At 36.4% G+C, this 19,232-nt stretch overlaps 1 protein-coding gene across 5 annotated transcripts in view; it reads left to right on the top strand.

Annotated features, from left to right (window-relative positions):
• The window catches only part of Utrn (utrophin), a 508,059-nt gene that overhangs the window by 395,315 nt on the left and 93,512 nt on the right, over positions 1 to 19,232 (top strand). For all 5 annotated transcript variants that reach the window (XM_076858171.2, XM_076858170.2, XM_076858169.2 and 2 more), the window contains 2 exons: positions 12,771 to 13,039; positions 18,077 to 18,223. In XM_076858171.2, the coding sequence (XP_076714286.2) occupies positions 12,771 to 13,039; positions 18,077 to 18,223 (416 nt within the window). The remainder of the gene's footprint in view (positions 1 to 12,770; positions 13,040 to 18,076; positions 18,224 to 19,232) is intronic.

Below are 19,232 nucleotides of genomic sequence, written 5' to 3'. Positions count from 1 at the left end.
TCAACTTCATCTGACAGAAAGAAGGCACTAGTATAGGTTTGTCTTTTTATTTATTTATTTAAATTTATTTATTTATTCATTTATTTATTTTGTATTACAAGTCTTAATGCACCATTATACAATAATTTAGCATATCTCTGATTATATATAAGGTATATTGACACCAAATTCACATCTTCATACATGTTTTTGTATAATGATGAGGATCCTTAAATGTGGGAGAAAAATAAGAAATTCTCTTGTCTGCATTAGTTTAATTTAAAAAGCCTTTCTGAACCTGCTTTCTTATCTCCTTGCTTTCCTAGGCCTTGGCAGAGAAGGGAGGAACAGCTTTTATAACCAGCTGTTTTATGGCAACATCAAGGTTGTCACATCACTCTAACGTCACCTTGCCATAGGTTCTTCTCAGTGATCAGTCACTTAAGGGTTAAAAAGATACTGCTTTTGAGTTCTCAGTTTCCTAGTATTTTCAGGATATTTCTAAGCCCAATTCAAATACCACCTGGTGGGGGATGGGCTAGAGAAAAAGTTATGTCAATTTAATTTATGGGCTTTTTTTGTTTTGTTTTACGATTAGCAATTTCCATATTCTCTCCTTTCTTGATATTATTTCTGTTATGCTGGCTGATTTTACCTGCTGTTAAAAGTAAATGAAAGAAAATTATCCATAATAGCTTTTACACTTTTGTTGTTTACCATGACTCGTGTGTCACGGCTATCAGAAACAGACAGCATTTGAACATTAGTTATACCTCGTGACACCCAAGGGCTCAGTGTTGGAGGCATTAGCACCCGGAGAAACTGTATTAGGGTTTCTTAGTTCTGTTTAATAAGCATTTCTGAATGTGCTGTGTGCACCATCCCCTAGGGGACCAAGATGGATCCATCTCTTTACTTTTAATTCCAGAAAACACTTCTCTTCATAATTTTCCTCTCCCCAATGCTTTTTTTTTTTCTCCTCTCAATGTTTTTTTTTTTTTTCTTTTTTCCCCTATCGTCAACTTAAGATATCTTAAAGTATTCTGGCTTTTTATTTGTTTTAAATTGCTATTTTAATTATACAAATTTGTGAGACATGGGGGTGACAATTTAATAGATACATATGTATGGGGTGTACTGTTCAAAGCAGGGTATGTACTTTTTAATTTTTTAAAAATCACTACTGATATTACCATCCTACATTAGGCCCTTACTGTCCTTTGTGAACTTATTTCAATACTTTTTTCATTGACACTCTGTTGATGTGAACTCTAGAATGATGTAAAACACAGAATTGGCATTTGTTTCTGTGATTTAAACTCCCCCTGGAGTGGGGTCCAGGCTCCTTGCCCTGCCCAGTGGAGTCTGCACTGTGATTTGGCCTCTGATTTTCTGTGGCTCCTGTCATGCCCTTTCTGCTCCACCCTCAGTGTCCACTGGACTCCAAACTTCTCATGACTCTGTGCAGTAGTCCCAGCCTTCATCCTGCTATCCATCCTGATCTTCCCACTTACAGGTGCCTCCTTCCTGGCCCAGGTCAGGCTGCCTGTCTTCCGGACACTTTTCCTTCCAACACTCATCCACAGTTCCCTGGTCATCTTGTCTCATATCCCGCACCCTCCCCCTCCCCCCACCACCGAATCTGTGCTGGAAACTCAGCCCCTTCCCTGTTCCTTAATGGCCATTTCCATTTATTGAGAATCTAAGCATGAGAGGTGATTTGAGCCACCAAGATAGATATAGATGGAAAATACAGTGCAGATTCTTCTCTGGTTCTCAGGCAGGCACTCAAGGGGTCTATCAGAGCTCTGAGCTCGCACTTGACACTGTTGCAGCTAGTTGAACTTGATGTCCAGTGAATTATGAACACTACAAAACAGAAGTAACAAGTCAGGGGAAAGGTTGGCAGTGGGAAGTGACTCTGGCCGTCTGAGAGCAATGTGGAAAAAAAACATTGTGCAGAGGTTCTGTGAGAATTCTAAAATGAAACAAACTAGTCATGGTTGGAGCTTTTTACCAGAAAAGAAAAACTGCAGTCATGAATTTTAGTTTGTTTGTTTTTGAAGCCAGGCTATAAATTAGTTAAAAGAAGGCACAGGAATTTATACTATATTTTAATAAATTTCTTACCAAAATGATAACCATAAAAAAATAGGGCTAACATACAGTCATCTGAAAAAACTCAGCTATCTGAATAACTCTTTCTGTTTGCAAGTGATAATTAAGTAAATATGATTTTTTAACTGAACTAAAATTAACTGAATAGTAATAAAAATTTTACAAAGTTCACAACTTTGTCAGTAATTCCCTTATTTTGTTTGAGCAACATAGAAATAATTGATTTCATATAGTCAGTATCATACTGATATATCATTTTTCCTTTTAGTTGAGTTATTTCTATTTGAGCATAATCAGTTTGTATTAAAAAAACAGAACAATGGAACAATAAATCTCTCATCGTTCATATTGTTCTTTCTACTTTTAAACCACTTTCATTATCATTGCCTGAACTATCTCAATGAGTTAGACAGATGATTTTTTAAAAAAAGTACGAACACAAAGGCCAAGAAAATACTTTGGTGCTGAGCAAGGTCATGGAGCTAATGAAGGGTAGACGCAAGAACAGAGACTAAGCTTCCATGTCAGTGACCTTTCCCAACCCTCAGGTTTTTGATGGGCTTTTGGCTCATCGCTTTAATTTCATCTCCTCTATCTGCTCATTGATGAGCCATCTGGCTACTGACCTCCTTGCTCCTACGTGACTCTGAGAGTCTAGAGTCTCTTGACCTTGCACAGATATTTCTTGGTTTCTGCCTTGTGCTGCCAACCTCCCTTGCTGTTCTCAGTCTCAGATCTGAATGGCTCTGAAAACTGCAGAGCTGCATAATGAATCCATGCAAGGCACCGTGGGACTCATAATCACAGGTGGCCTTGGCCCACTCCAACCCCCAACCTCTGGAGGTGGTCAGGGAGTACATGTGCCTTCTCCCTGTGTGTCACCTGCAGTTCATGTTGAAACCACGTGTACCCTGGGGAGTTAGAGCCTCTGTGTCGATCCGGGCTCTGCACCACATGCAGTTTCAGGCAGGCAAGTATGAGCACATAGGAGCACCCCAACAGGCATGTGCACACACAAGTACTCCACCCCCAACCCAGAGATGTTATGATTTGAGATTATGGTCATATCTAAATAAAACTGCTAACAATTTTACCAGATATTTTGCTTCTAAAAGTGTTTAGAAAATCTCATAATTCATTATAAATATGTATAAGGAAAAGTCTTACCTTCTGCTTTTAAAAAGAGACTTCATTATTTTGTTTTATTTTTTTCCCCCAGGAATTTCCCATTAATTCTTACCATGAATCTATTTTAAAAATTCTTCTAGTCGAGACACTAATATTATTTCATTCAGGCTGTCTGGGAACATTGCTTCATTTAAGCCTGACACAGTCATTTTTGCTTCATTTAAATGATATTTCATTAATGGTTATAGGGAAAAAAAACAGTTCTTAATTTAGTGTGTTTGTACAACATGTAGAGTTGTGTGTAGTGTGGAGAGTTGTGTATTTGTGTATATGCACATACAGCTTTTTATCGTTGTGTATAACTGTGTTTAATGATTAATAATCATCTTTTCACTTAAAAGGTACATATGGATCACTGTTTTCCTCTTTGATGGCTGGCTATTTATATTACTAGTATTTAATATTTTAATTTGGGGTATACTGTTTTCTTTTATTTATTAAATATTTTAGAAAGCCATGTACTAGCAGTATTTCTCTCCTATGTGAAGTCTCAGGTATTTGAAAACAAAGAAGTAATAAATAACATTTTTCTGCCATGTCAGTGCGCTCTATGCCAGTACTCACAAACTCATGCAAATAAAATTTCATGATCATTAAATGAGTGAAGATGTGAAATTATCATAGTTTAATAAAAGTTACTTTTATAGCAATTCTCAGTGTAACTTAAGATTACCACATCATTTCTTTATATCTAATAAAATGAGGTCAAATCATACCTCACCTAACAGAAGTAATTAGGCCAGTCAAGCTAACAGGTGTTTTTCCAAAGGCTATTTTGTGTCTGCTTTGATTTGTTTTCCTAATAGCAGCTTTGTTGATTAGAAGTCCATTGGTGGTGATGACTGGCAGACCCCTTGCTTCTGACAGGCTGAGCTGCCACCCACACAGGCATGCAGGGGGATGTACTGGCCCCATAACCACGCAGTAACCGAGCCACAGGAGGCACGGGGCTCTGCCTGCTGCAGGGCTGCAACACCACCCAGGAGTCTTTCCCCCTGTGTCTTGTGCTGGCCTCTCCACGAGTTTCATTTTCTGGGCTTTTCTCTGATTTTTATACCACAGCCTGCCAGGAATGGAAAGATAACCCTTCCTTAGATCTAGAACCTTCTTGGAGAGGGTTTGACTAATTAATCAGAGCAACAGGACCCAGGGTCTTTTAGGATTGACAAGCTCTCATTGTAAATAATGCTAAATGGAAGGAAAATCGATTCTTATACAGGAAAGGGCAGGTGAGAAACTGTTGCCCAGAAAGATGTTCCCAACAAGCCAGAATTTATCAGATGTTGCCAGTGTGCCAGGTGCTATCCAAGCAGCCACAAGCTTGGTTCCATTTAATTTTCATAACAGCTTAGATATGAGCCATTTGACACAGACAAGGAGGTAGTTTGAGAGGATCAGAGGCACCCCATCACCCATGTGACAGGACTGAAACATGAACCAAGGCCTTTGTCACTACACATAGTGCTCTTAACCACCATATGTGTTATCTTGGCTCCCTCAATGATCATCAGTGGTGAATATCTAGATATTAGTAGAAATATGATTTTATTTCTATAGTTTACCCAGTAATAAAATACATGTGTAACTCTCTGCTTTTCCTTTCTCTGTTGCTTTTCCTTTATTGAATCATCATGCTAAGTAGACTTGCTGACTGCCTACCACCCAGGAAGAAGGTGTTCAGGCAATATTAGACTTTGTCTTTTTAATTTTCATATGAAAACTTGAAGTACAAGTAATTGCTTTCAGGCCTGGAGACCACAGCCATAATTTAATTAGCTTCTCAAGTCCAAATTAGATTAGTAAAGTTGTAATGCATGAAAAAGCACAGAAAAATACTTTACTTTCTTTTCCAGTGTCTTTGTAACTACAGAGTAATAATCCTTACCAAATTAAAGTTCTATAATATCTGTATGGTGTAATAAATTTAGTCTTTAACTATTCTGAAATATAATGAGTCACTGAGTCGGTTGAGTAAGCCCGTCCATTGGGCAAAAATACCAAAAAACATTTTCATGCCTGTGTATATCATAGTAATGGCATCCCATTTAAATAAGCAAATCGACATTGCTGATGTTGAGAGCAAAGGTTAGTTTGATGGACACAGAATCTTAGATTGATTATTCACCATCTGTTATTTTCTCTAATCAGTGTTACCACCACCCATAAATCATTTGCCTCATGAAAAAGATTGCAGCAGTTTATATGTATGATTTTTATGATAAGCATCTGGAGTGTTACTTTTTTATTTAAACATAAAGAATAGGAGGTAATAAACTCTTCCAATGTAGTGGTCTATATTTTTTGTTACTATTGCTTTTTGGTATTTTTTGAAATTTTGCTTTTTTTGTTATTGTTGCTTTTTAGTAGATAGCAGGAATCTTCCAAGAATGAATTAGAAGTTTTTACCATTTTTTTAAGAAAGTGTAGTCTTAGCAAAGGACATAAATTCTCTTCTTTAATTAAACTCTCCTTGCTTATTTTGTGAGTTCATAAACATAAGGCATATTTAAATTTCTTTTATAAGAATGGCCAAGCTTGGGCAGAAAGCTCCTGACCTTTGTGGCTTTGTCAACCATTAGCTACTGTGTTCAGCTGGGAAGCAGCCTGGTGAAAGTTGTACAGCAGTGTGACAAGTATCGGGGATTTTTAATCTAAAACTGGTTCTTGATTTCTCTTTTTTTCCTCTTCCTCCTCCTCTACCTTTTTTCTTCTTTTTCTTTTGTTACGTCAAAGATACATAAAAATCTATTCTTTCATTTAACAAATGCTTCCTGAGTGTTCACCACCTGCAGGGTGGTGATCTAGGTATGGGGAATACATCAGGAATGAAGACACATTTCCTTGTCCTCCTGAAATGTACCTCCCCAACTTCTCTTCTCCCTGTGCAACGCCACCTGTCTGCCCCTCGTGACCTGCCTGCCCCTGCCCAGCACACTAACTTGAATAATTCTCGAAACTGTCATTACTGTGCAGAAAGACAGGGAATGTTCAGTTATAGAAAATTGCAAACTGAACCTTGAGTTGCTTGGCTATTCCTGCTCTTTTCCTGGAGGTTTATCTCCTTAAGGATCTGCCTCTGCTCCTTCTTCAGCTCAACACTGTTTTATTGACTTTAGCCATCCTAACATATTTAGACTGGTTCTATCTCCACTGACTTTCTGATCAGCCGTGCCATTTAGCTCCCTTCCCAGTGTGGTGTGTGTTTCTATCTGCTCTCTACCTCTCAGCCCCATACCACCCTTAGCACCTTGCCTTTTGATATTTGTGAAAGGTGTTCTCAAAGTCTCTTTAATTTGGAGTTCTTGATTTTCCCTAAATGTATCTATATTCATTTTTTTTCTTTTTAATGATTTGATAAGTCCTTTGGCTTCGGAGGTGGGATCCACATTGTCTTTGTCTTATCCTTGGTGAAAGATTTTGGCTACATTATTAGCAGACTGATGCACTCTGAGTAGCCTCTTGTTATTGTCATCCTTATCATAGTAGATGAACACAATTAGAAACTTTAATCAGCCGGTAGCACTTGATGGTATGCACTTGCAATCTGGCTCATGATGAGTTGTCCCCCTCATCATACAGACTGGGAAACAGGCAGGGACTTCTTAAACACTAATGGAAAATTGGAGAGATTAAGTTGATCTTAATGATTTAATCAGGAAATTTGGGAAGAATGCACTTTCTGTTATTTTAATTAGAAACATCTTTTGGTTATGAAGTAAGAGAGAGAAGTGAGTTGGGGGTGGGAAGTGGAGAGAGAGAAACATTGAAGGAGACAGCAAATTCAGTCTTTTCCCTGAAGAATTTGTGTAGGCTAGTTAATCTGGTTTGTTTATATGAAATATCTAGGGAAGTCTATAGATTTTTACAGACCTAGTAATAAAATGATAAAAGGAAGTTAAAGAAAGTGACCTTCATTGAGAGCCTGCTACTAGGCAGGTATGTGCTAGGAGCTTTATATATATAAGCTGAGGTTCAAAAAGGTAAGAAATGTTTGTGGGTTAGGTAATGAGTTCATATGGAACTGCATATTGCCTTGTACTAACTTAGTCAGCTGTGAAAAGGCTACTTTTAATATTTTTGTTTGTCTTCTGATTTTTTTTTCATTTTTTGGTGAAATACAACAGTAAGATTATAGATAATATGCAAAAAAGCAAAAGTGCAAATAAGATATTTGGAATTACCATATTTGCAATGACTTGATAAGGCTTTTTCTTCCCTTTTACAATAAAAAACTTTATCAGTGCTTTCCATGGATGTGAGAAGAGGGAAGAAAAATTAAGCAGAAAGTTTTTTTTTTAATCAAGTTGAATATTCTCAATAAAAAATAAGGCTAAAATTTGTATTCAGTTCAAGTCCATTCAGTAACTGTATGTTGAGCACATACCATTCTCTAGTCTGGATGCTGTAACACCAAGGTGGAAGGAAAAAAATATTCATGATGTAAAGTTTTAGAAACCAAGAAGAAAAGGTCAAATCAGAGGTTATACATGTCAATGCCAGAATTGAGACAATGTACAATAAAGAGGGTAAATCTTTATTAAAAACTGGTGATTCTAACCTATGTCTATTATTACTTCATGAGAGAAACAAACTTTCATTTGCAAACTTTAAAAAGTTTTTGGACAAGCACATGAAGTGATTTTCTTTTGCTCTATTAAGATTTCTTTGAGATACACAGTCTTGGCCTTTCTCTTGTGATTAATTGTAGAGGTAAAATAGGTTCTTACAGTAAAATATTTTCCTAATATGAAAAATTGGGCTTCCAGTTCTTAACACTGGGCTGAGCAGGTCCCATAGCTTATCTAGGAGCAATGGAGGGGGTGGGAATGGGCTGATTCCAAGGCTGTCCTCTATTCCTGTTCCATGTTTGTTTTCTACTTGTTTTTCAGTGAAACTTACTGTAGTATTATCCCCATGGCATAAAGAGAGCATGGCAGAAATTAATATGCACATTTTAACAAAGAAAGGTAATTGGTCTGGAGAGAAAACGTCAGGCCTGACCTTCCTTTCTCCTCTCTTTGTTCTTTTTTCTACTTCCTCGCATAGTTATCTATTCCCCCTTAGATGTCTTTGTAACACAGTAAAGACATGGCTGTTTAAGATCACAAAATGCAAACAGAAAGGAAATACAATATTTGTAATTTATAATATACAAATAAATCTAAATAAATAAATAATAAAAATCAAATACAATTCCACCCTCAAATTTTGGCCAGTTGAATGGGATGACCTGAAGGGAGGAGAATGGAGTGAGGTGGAGCAAAAACACCCAGACATATGCGCACATCTGCAGGCATGAGCCCATGCATTTAGAGAGCTGGGAGCTCTTCTGGACACAGAATTGTCAGGAAATGTATTTGTTTTTTCCTGCTGTTTCCTCTATCTCTATTATTGCTTTTCAAATGCAAATTACATTATCACTGAGCTTCATTTGCTCTCTGGCCTCTAATATTTAGCAACTGTGCTCTGCGTGGGGTTGACAAAACAACCCACTCAGTGGAAAATGCCCTGTGAGTGTCAGCGGCAGAGACCAGAGATATAAGATCATATTTTAATAGGCTCCATCCTCCCATTGGATTTGAACCACAGGGTGACATCTATCTTTGCCAGGACTCACCTGGCATTTTTCTTTTGGAGTTGGGGTCTGGGTATCAGTCTTTAATTTGTAACTAACCAACCAACCAACACTCAGTGTGGTTTCTGATAAGACCTCAGCGTTAAGAAGCACTGATTTCGAGAAGAGTCTCACTCTTGCATGAAGGCCTTAGAATTTGACAAAGAGTATTTAGAAAACTTAAAGGAAAGTTTGTCTTTTGATTTTTTTTTTTTTTCCAAATGAACTTCACTTTTAAAGAACGCAGTCATTTTCCTTTATTTCATTTTTGTCTGTCTTTTGGGAGTTTTTTTTTCCCCCTCCCAAGTTGACTTAACTTGATATTTTACATGCTGCTTCTTTTTACGTGTTTCACAAATGTTCTGGAAAGTTTGGGTTTCATCCTGTACATTGCTGTGTTCTTGGCTTGAAATGTGCATTGAACCAAGCTTGTGGTGGCGGTAGTAGGATGCACTTTTTTTTCAACTCAAATTGATTAGTTGATATTTTTCCTCTCTGGCAAACAGATGGTGAATGGAACATGGCGCTTTGCTTTTTTTCTGAGTAGCTGCCTGAGTGGGGATTATATAATAAATACTACAAAAGAACTACTCAATCAAGAGATTGTACATTAAGCAAAAACAAAGATGCCACAGCCAGTGTAAGATGTTTTGTCACAGGACAAAGAAGTCGTGTGTCTCTCTCTCTGCTGGGTTATTAAATGACTGACTCAGAAACAGCTTTTACTTTATCCAAAGAAAATCACCATAATTAAGCTGTCTATCCTGAAATTGGTAGTGTATTTTTTTTTAATAACAGTCAGTGAAACACAAGTGCTTAAAATCTATTTTTAAAAAAGCCCAAGTGACTTTTTAACAAGCACAGGTGTTGCCATCAGGAATGTGACCCCTGCATCTCTCATGAGGATGCTGGGAATCACTTTCCTTCTCACATTTAGCATTTTATATTTTTATAAAATTTCTCTAAATATTCTACAGTTAGCTTTTTATAGGTGTCTTGGAGGAGTACTGATTTAACTACAGGTTGCCTTTCTTTTTTTTTTTTCATTTTTTTAAAAAATTTAACTTGTTATATGACAGCAGAATGTATTACAATTCATATCACACATATAGAGCACAATTTTTCATATCTCTGGTTGTACACAAAGTAGAGTCACACCATTTGTGTCTTCATACATATAGCGCAAGAATTAATATCAAGAATCAATAAATGGGACAGATTCAAACAAAAAAGCTTCTTCTCAACAAAAGAAACAATCTGTGAGGTGAATAGAGAGTCTACAATTTGAGAGTGAATTTTCACCACACGTACATCAGACAGAGCACTAATCTCCAGGATATATAAAGAACTCAAAAATCTTAACCCCCCAAAAACCCAAATAACCCAATCAATAAATGGGCCAAGGGGCTGAACAGACACTTCTCAGAAGAAGATATACAATCAGTCAACAAATAGATGAAAAAATGTTCAACATCTCTAGCAATTAGAGAAATTCAAATCAAAACTACTCTAAGATTTCATCACACTCCTATCAGAATGGCAGCTATTAATAATACAAACAACAATATGGGTTACCTTTCAAATGACATGTCTTTCTTCAGAAACTTAGAATGTCTCTGTAGGTTCTGGAAATTTAGGTAGACAAAGACATTGGTCCATTTTCTCAAACTTGACTTTTAAACAGGCAAATGTATGGTGAGGATGAAAGTTATAGTTTAGGAGCGCTTGCTTCAATTCATCTTATGAAGAAATTCATCTTACTGTGAGGTTGAATGAACTTCAGTTCATTTTATAAAACATTTTGGAGTGAAGAAGGAGCCTTGGGATTCTGACCTGTTGCCCATGTTGGGACTTTTCTCCAGGTTTCTTGGTTTCATCGAGTGATGGTTACTTGATGCTGTTTCTCTAATTTCCTTGCTTATCTTATACTTGAACCTATCCAGCAACAAATTGTGATGCTCACTCTTCTCTTGCTCAACTCAGTTGCTAGGGGATTATGCTCATCTCTCTGTGGCTTCACACTACTTAAGCAACACACTTCAATTCTGTGGTTATTATACTCTCCATGGTCCATTTGATTCCCATAGAGTTATTACAGTTAAGATAATCTTAATATAAATCTCAATGTCTTAGAATGTTCTGGAAATTTAGGTAGACAAAGACGACATTGGTTCATCTTCTCTAACTTGACTTTTAAATAGGCAGGCAAATGTATGTTGAGTATTTAGGAGTGCTTGCTTCAGTTCATCTTATGAAGAAGTTCATCTTACTATGAGGTTGGATGAACTTCATTTCATTTTATTGAACATTTTGGGGTGAAGCAAGTATTGCTGTTGGAATTGATATACAAGATGGAATCTTATCAGAAAAAAATAGAGATGGTCTCTGATCTAATGATGATTCGATTTAAGATTTTTTAAAAAATATTTTAAAGTTGTTGATGGACCTTTATTTTATTTATTTGTATGTGGTGCTGAGAATCGAACCCACTGTCTCATGCATGCCAGGCAAGCCTGCTACTACTGAGCCACAACCCCAACCCCAAAGATTTTTTTATTTCTCATAGTGGTTGTACCCCTACAACAATTCTGTCTCTCATTTTTAGTATAGTACTCAATAAATTATGTGAATTATTCAACATCTTATTATAAAAGACTTTGTGATAGATGATTTTTTCACAACCACAGGTGAATGTAAGTGTTCTGAGCACATTTAATGTAGCCTATGATGAGATATGATGTTTGGTAAGTTAGGTGTATTAAGTGTGTTTTTGATTTATGATATTTTCAGCTTAGGATGGGTTTAATAGGACATCACCTTATCATAGGTTGCATCTCTGTATGCCTTTCTGTCTTTAATTAAAGTCTATAGTTTACCTTGATTGTGTGTTTCTAACTACATCTCTGTTTCCAGGGCACAGTCAGGACACCATCAATCCAGTTAGACAGGAAAGAGGGCATCCTCCTTTTTCCTGAGGCCCCAGGAGCATTTATCTGTGCTGGAGACCTTTCCAACATGCATTGAAAGTGACCCTTCTGTGTGCGAGCATTCTTCTACCCTTGTCTTGCCAGTTCTCCACCTATTTCTGACCTCTGGCTTTGAACTTGATTTTGATTCCTCTCTGTATCTTTTACTTCTCTTTTAGATTTGTACCCTTCCCACTCCTATGCTGTGGCTTGACCTTGCATTATGTCAATTTATTTCTGACACTCTAGAAACTGTCTTGCTCTATTACATATTTAGGATGATCCTTGTGATCTTGCTGTCTTCCTATTGAAATGTTTGTGGATAATTCTACATTTCTGGGCTAACGCAAATGCCCTTTATTAAAAATGAACTGCCAGACAGACTTAGGGATGATGAAGTGTCTAAGATATGTGATTTGTCTTTTGTTAGTTCTTTTTAGACACACAACAAATTGATTTTATTTTCTGAGAGCTTTTCTTCATAACTTACAGCCATTCTCTGCTAATTATACTTCCAATTTCTCTTGAGAATAATAAAATGAAAGACTGTCTTTGGATTTAATATAACTAAATTTATAGAAAAGAAAAATTGTTTTCTTTCCCGAGATTTCTTGTTACATTTAAGGATTTACAAATATATTAAAATTCAGAAGTCACTGAAAACTCTAGGTCATTTATTAATCTAAGTAACCATTTTCTCCTTCCTTTGTGTGTATGTTTAGGTGAATTAGTGGTGAAAATGTGGAGAAATATCCTGAACACTGTAACCTTGTCTCCATATACTCTGATAGTAACCCAGTGAAAGGTGAAATTTGGACTTGGCTATAAAGAATGTACAACTGGTCAGACAACTGGACTACCCAACTACTATTCCTTTCTTGTTTGTTTGTTTATTCCAATCTCAGAATTGACTCCCGAGGAGAGAGCCCAGAAGATTGCCAAAGCCATGCGTAAGCAGTCTTCTGAAGTCAAAGAGAAGTGGGAAAGTCTAAATGCTGTCTCTAGCAACTGGCAAAAGCAAGTGGACAAAGCATTGGAGAAACTCAGAGACCTGCAGGGTGCCATGGATGACCTGGATGTGGACATGAAGGAGGCAGAGGCTGTGCGGAATGGCTGGAAGCCTGTCGGTGACTTGCTCATCGACTCACTGCAGGATCACATCGAAAAAACCATGGTCAGCATCGCTGCCTTTGACAAAGAATTTTTAAAGAATGTTTTATTATCAAATATAACACAAATAGAGAGAGCCAGGTATATGAACTGTTATAAGGGAGTTTTAAAGGCAACACCACTGCAACCCCAACCCAGGTTGAGTTGTGACGATGATTTCCACGTATTGCTTGCAGTCTGAACCCTTCCCTCAGTAACCTCAGAGGTGACTTTTGTGATAATTTACTTAAAAAAAAAATGCATTTTCACCAACTGTTTGTCTCTAAACAGTGTGGATTAGGCATACCTGCTTTTTTAAAAAGTATTTTTCAAGTTCCTTTTAATGTCCAGATTAACCCTTTCTTCCTTTTTTTCCCTTCACTTCCAGTTTATTTGTTGAAGAAACAAATATTTGCTTTGTAGGGTTGCTCACTGCCTTATTCTGCAAGGTTGTATCCACATGGTATACCCTGTGGCTTCCTCTACTCCACATCTCCTGGGAACTGGTAGTTGGATTTAGAGGTTTAATCAAAACATGCAGTTTTACTGGAAATTCTCATCTATAAACTTTATCTTATTGTCTGAGTATATTAGTAAAGGATGAGTTTGGCTATAATTCCACTCATTGTTAGGAATGCCCAGGTAAGATGTTAGACCCACAATCTACCCTTGGGTTCCCACATTCTAGAACATCTCCAGAGAAAAACATAATGAAGTTTAGAAGAGACACAAATAACAGATTTAGAGTGTAGTAGGTTTTGTAGTAATATAAACTATATGTTAGGTAGTCATGAATCAAATCAAGAGATAAGACAAGGAAAACTTAAGTGTTCCTCTAACAATGTCCAGTACACATTGAATTTTTATTGCAAAAATTACATGTCTTTTGTGCATAGCTATTGGAAGACATTCTTACTTTATATGCATGTGGCTGAAAGATAGAAGACCTGAAAAATTAAATGAATACTTAGGCAAATTACGTAAGTAAATACATGTCTTTGTAGACAGAAGGATAACAATAGCTAGCATTCATCAAGGCTTACTATGTGCCAAGAATTGTTCTTAGCCAATTTACATGTGTGTCTCTTTTAATCTTTATACCAACCCAAGGAGACAGTTGTTATTATCATGCCTATTTTATAGATAACAAGCTGAAGGTAATTGCTCAAACTGAATATAGCTATGCAGTGGTAGTTCTCATGTATTTTATTTGATTTTTTGCTGTTGTTCTACTCTTTCATTTCAAAGACCTGTCTCATACTAATGCAGTTTAAACACAAAATTGACAGACTATTTGAATTTAAAGCTCTAAAAGTTACATAGTAAATTTTAAACATAAAAATAGTTATGATATTTGCTACTTTTCAATGTAGTTATATTAAGTGTCCATCTACCCTGAATTAAATAGACCTCTTCCAACAACCTTAGTATCCTGAAACCATTTCCATAAATGGATATAAGTTTAAAAGAACATATTGAAAACACAGCCATTAACATAGTTCCTCTGGAAATTGCACATTTCTTTTATTGTTACAGATGGTTTAAGAATTAGAAATCCTTAAGTCAGTGGTTTGCTAAAAAAGTATATTCTGTTGCACATATTTTAGAGCAGCAATTTACCCATTTGAATTTGAAAGTTTCAGTGTATAAGACACAATGATAGTGTTGGAGGAAAAATAAAAATTGTATCTGGAATTATTACAGTCCCCAAAGTTTGGGAGTTGTAAATCTTATTTGTTTAAAGGAATTAACCCACCTCTATATCCAAATCCTTTTGTTCAAACCTCCATTTACATGGAAAAGCTAGAGAGGAAACAGTTAATATTTTAATTGAAAGAAGTTACACTGTGGATTAAAATATTTTGCAATCTTATTTGGAGGAAAGAAAATAAGAACTCATTAAATATCATTAAGCCAAATAAAATAAATCCAACATCTGTGATATTTTACAGGTTCTTAAAGTGTACCCCAAATACTGATAAAGCTACAGCCAGAGAAAAATAAGTACTGATTATTGCTAAATATTATAAAATATGTCAAAGCAACTGGATACCAAAATCTTTGGGGATAATCAAATAATTTCAACTCCCTAAAATTGTCCTTAATCATTCTTGTTTGCAGAATATACACCTTCCACCAGGAGACGGTTGAGATTCACACCTGCCAACAAGCTGCAGTTAGCACCTTTGATACTGGCAGATGTTTCTGTTTTTATAGCAAGGAGGGCCACATAGACTCTTATTCTCTTATAGGAAAAGTGCCGTCAAAACATGATAAATTGGTTCTTTATCCTAGAACACATGGCATTTCTGAAAGCATTTACAACTTGTTTTATTTCAAGCCCTTTAATTTGGAAACTCTTAAAAAGCAAAAGATAAACTTTCTTGATAAAAGAGTCCTCTTGGTCATAAAACAAAACTCAAAAAACCTTGTTTGTCAAAGTTCTTTTCATGTTCTCGCTTCCAGATTGCTGTAGAAAAACATTATTAGAGAGGAAACATTTAAACTCTTTATTGTTCTTCAAGATTTAAAACACCTGTCTTAAAGTTATAATCTATTTTTTAAAAGCCCTTTATTACCTCTTGAAATAAAACTAGTTATTGGTTAAAATTATATAAATCTCAGACTACTTTCTAGATATTCATTGGTAATCTTTGATACCTAAAAATGGGGAGACATTGATTTAAAAAGCTGGTTCCATTTCTGAAGTCTTCCAAGGTATCCATGGAGAGAATACTAATATACAAAGTAAACATCATGACTGGAGAAACTCAGTTTCTCTAGCTTTTCCATGTAAATGGAGGTTTGAGTCCCACAATTTTTACAAATAGAATCTTAGAGGAACCCTAGGCCTCTCGTGATTCCAGATTGAAAAACTTGCCTTTTCCTACCATCACCCACACTTCCCTCTGTCCCATACTTCAGTGTTAACTGTAAATCCTTTATGGAACTCTACGGCCTCTCTTACCATACGACTGCTTTTCTGCTAATTTAACTGTAATATGTGCTTCTAACTCTGTGTGCACATTCTGTCATCCATGAAAGACCAGCATCTGCAGGAAGAGACAAAAACTGCCACAAAACTCCTTCTCTCTCAGCACTGCTGTAATTCACCTGTCTTTTGTGAATTCTCCTGCTTTTTATATGTTGGTGTATGTAGGGTTCTGGCCCTTTCTCTTGGGACTCTGAAGACCCAAAGAACTGGCAAAACCTAAATAATTTCATTTTAAATTGATCAAAATGAAGCAGTTGTGGAAATTGATTAAATTATGTGGGGAAACTAAAGGAGGATGAGTTACTTTAACAAAGTCTGCTGTGCAGAATTTTGATAATCTGAATCTTCATCATTGATGGTAAAAATTACTTTCCTCCTGCTCAGCATTTTCCATGAGGGCTTGTCTCCTACTTTCAGGAAGAAACATTGGAGGGTCAGAATACACTTTTTTACCTGCTGTTTTTTTAAAGTATTTTTAGTTCAAAATATGTCAAAGTAGCATGTTTTGGGGTGGCATGCTATAGAAAGGGGGAGTTATGGAAGGTAACAAGAAAAGCTTGAAAGAGAGAAGAAAAGAGTGAAGGAGGGAAGAAAGTTTTCTTTTTATAAGTACTAGGAAGAAGCCGAATTAAGACTGTAGTGTTAACAAATCTTTCTATTCTTCAGAACACTTTGATTTTTTAATTTTATTTTATTAACTCAACTTTGAGTGGCAAAGGAAAAAATAAAAAAGCCTTCGTAAGTACATGCCTGTAAGGAGAGGGTAATGGAGATGTGATAAAACCAGAGGTATAGTGCTAATAGATGCTTATTATACCAGAATTAAAATGACACAGCTCTTTTCACCATTCTGTACTGGCTTAATCTCATCTCAACATAATTTTTGGAGGCCTTTATCAATAGAAATGAATTCTGTCCTCCTGCATTGCAAGTCTTGGGCCGAATGCTGTTCCAGACAAACTTCTCTTTCTTTGTTGGAGCCAGTAAGTGCTCTGATAAGGGTTGATATTCAAATGTTTAACAATTCTTTCAGTATGGCCTTAGACAATCAAAATGGCCCACCCTAAACCCCAATTTATGTGTTTGCTCATAGTCCTGAGTTCAAGAGACCAGAGTTCCAAGAACACAGGAAAGGGGTCTTTAGGAAAGGCTGTGGAGGGAGAGGCCTCAGAATCTTCCTGAGAAACCTAGGATGAGTGTTTAAAAGGATCCACAGGACCTCGTGACTCATTGGGAAAGGGGAATGTAACATAGAAGTAGGTGTGATTACGTGGAAAATGGAGAAAAACCTTCTCATTATTCTGTTTGTTCTCAAAGACAGTCATTGCTCCTAAATTCTTGATCTTTTTCTTCCCCTGTTCTCATACGTCCCTGACACCCACACCTACTAGCTCTCTCTGCTGTGCTCAGAGAGCTAACTCTCAGTTCTACAACTCATTTGCCTCTTTTCCTATCTGCTCTGCTCCTCTTGCCCGCCACCAATCACAGACAGGGCTATCCACAACTGTGAAAGGGACAGAGCCTACCTCTGCAGTGTGGACTGGGCATGGGCTTTGATCAGGAAAGTTGTTTTCACTGACCTTCTAACTTAATTATAATTGAAAATTCATTGAAATTAACTTACTGAATCAGATGAAGAAAATATTGTCACCATATCAAAATAGAAAGGGGGAGGCATGAAAGAAAATGAAAGATACAATCTAGACCAGAGATTAGTAAAGTAGACAATAAAGGCAAACATTTTCCATACAGATTTACATTCAATAAGGACTATGGAGCAAATGCATAATCATCTACATGAGGTTGCATTATAATTTTTCCCTGCGCACACATATTGAAAGGCTCTGTGTTATAAAGTGTGACTCTGGCGGATCATTCGAGTTACTAAAGACCTGAATAAGTCAGCTGTTACTTAGTGGGCAACTCCAGTTGACAGATCTAATTGGGCCTTACCACTGTCTGTGACAGAAAGTTGGAAACTCTAGCTTTTGTTATAGTCTTTTCCAATGACGTATTTTTTTTTTTTTGTGTGTGTGTGTGTGTGTTGGGGGGGTCTGTTTCTTCCAGGCGTTTAGAGAAGAAATTGCACCAATCAACTTAAAAGTTAAAGCAGTGAACGATTTGTCCAGCCAACTATCTCCACTTGACCTGCATCCATCTCTTAAGATGTCTCGCCAGCTGGATGATCTTAATATGCGATGGAAACTTTTACAGGTATCAGCTTATCCTCTTCATGATACAGCTTGCAACCTGGGTTCTCTTTAAACCCCTCCTCACATTCCACCACATCCTGTCATCTCTCTCTTGATGGTATCTGATAATGAATTGAACAAGTGAGAACATCAAGAATTTGTCTTTCGGTATCTTGAATCCAAGCACCTCATTTATGTATGAATAAAGATTTTAATATAATTTTTATGTGCTTTCCATATGGTATTTGTAGAGAATTATATAGGATCAAATAAATCACAGTTATTGGAATCTATAGAAGGCCACAGAAATATTTTCCCTAGAATGGTTCATAAAGAGTCATTTGTCTTACCTTCATTTTGTATTATTTTTCTTTTGAAAAATTAAGAAAGCTTTCATTCTTTTTCTTTTGACTGGTTTGCTATTTAGGTATCATGCATTAGTTTTTCCAGATAGCACATTAAAAAAACTTTAGCTCTTAGAGCTGAGCTGTTCTATTGCAGTTGTTTTAATGGCTTTAGACCTTACTTGCTCATTTTAGATTTAATTACCACAGACACCTCTTTTGAGTGTCCCCAGGTATCACCATTGGCAAACCACTATACAACTCTACATGCCCATTAAGAATTTATGGCTCAGTCTTGGTGCACTGTTTTACATTTAGTGGCCAGTCCCCAGAAAACATAATAATCACATTTCCCCTCTGAAAATTAGTAGGTTAATATAAGATTGGAGAAATAATTCTTACTAATTTTCTGTATTGTCTGGGCCTAAATCTAACAACATGAGCATGTAATTTCAATGCATTTTATTTGAAAGGTATAATATAGTATAGTAGGTTTCTTCTATTAATTCAAACATCAAAATACCCAATGGTTTGCATTTTTTTAATGTAATTGAAGAGGTAAGAAATGAGTGTGCAGTTTTTGATAGACTTTTCTATGTTCACAAAAAATGTTAATAATCCGGGATTAGTAAGACAAAAATCAATTAAACTCATATGTGCTTACAGAAATGTTTGACCTTTATTCTT

The sequence above is a fragment of the Callospermophilus lateralis genome, chromosome 6 (genome assembly GCF_048772815.1).
Source record: "Callospermophilus lateralis isolate mCalLat2 chromosome 6, mCalLat2.hap1, whole genome shotgun sequence".
NCBI lineage: Eukaryota > Metazoa > Chordata > Mammalia > Rodentia > Sciuridae > Callospermophilus > Callospermophilus lateralis.
This window is presented reverse-complemented; position numbering and strand designations above follow the sequence as displayed.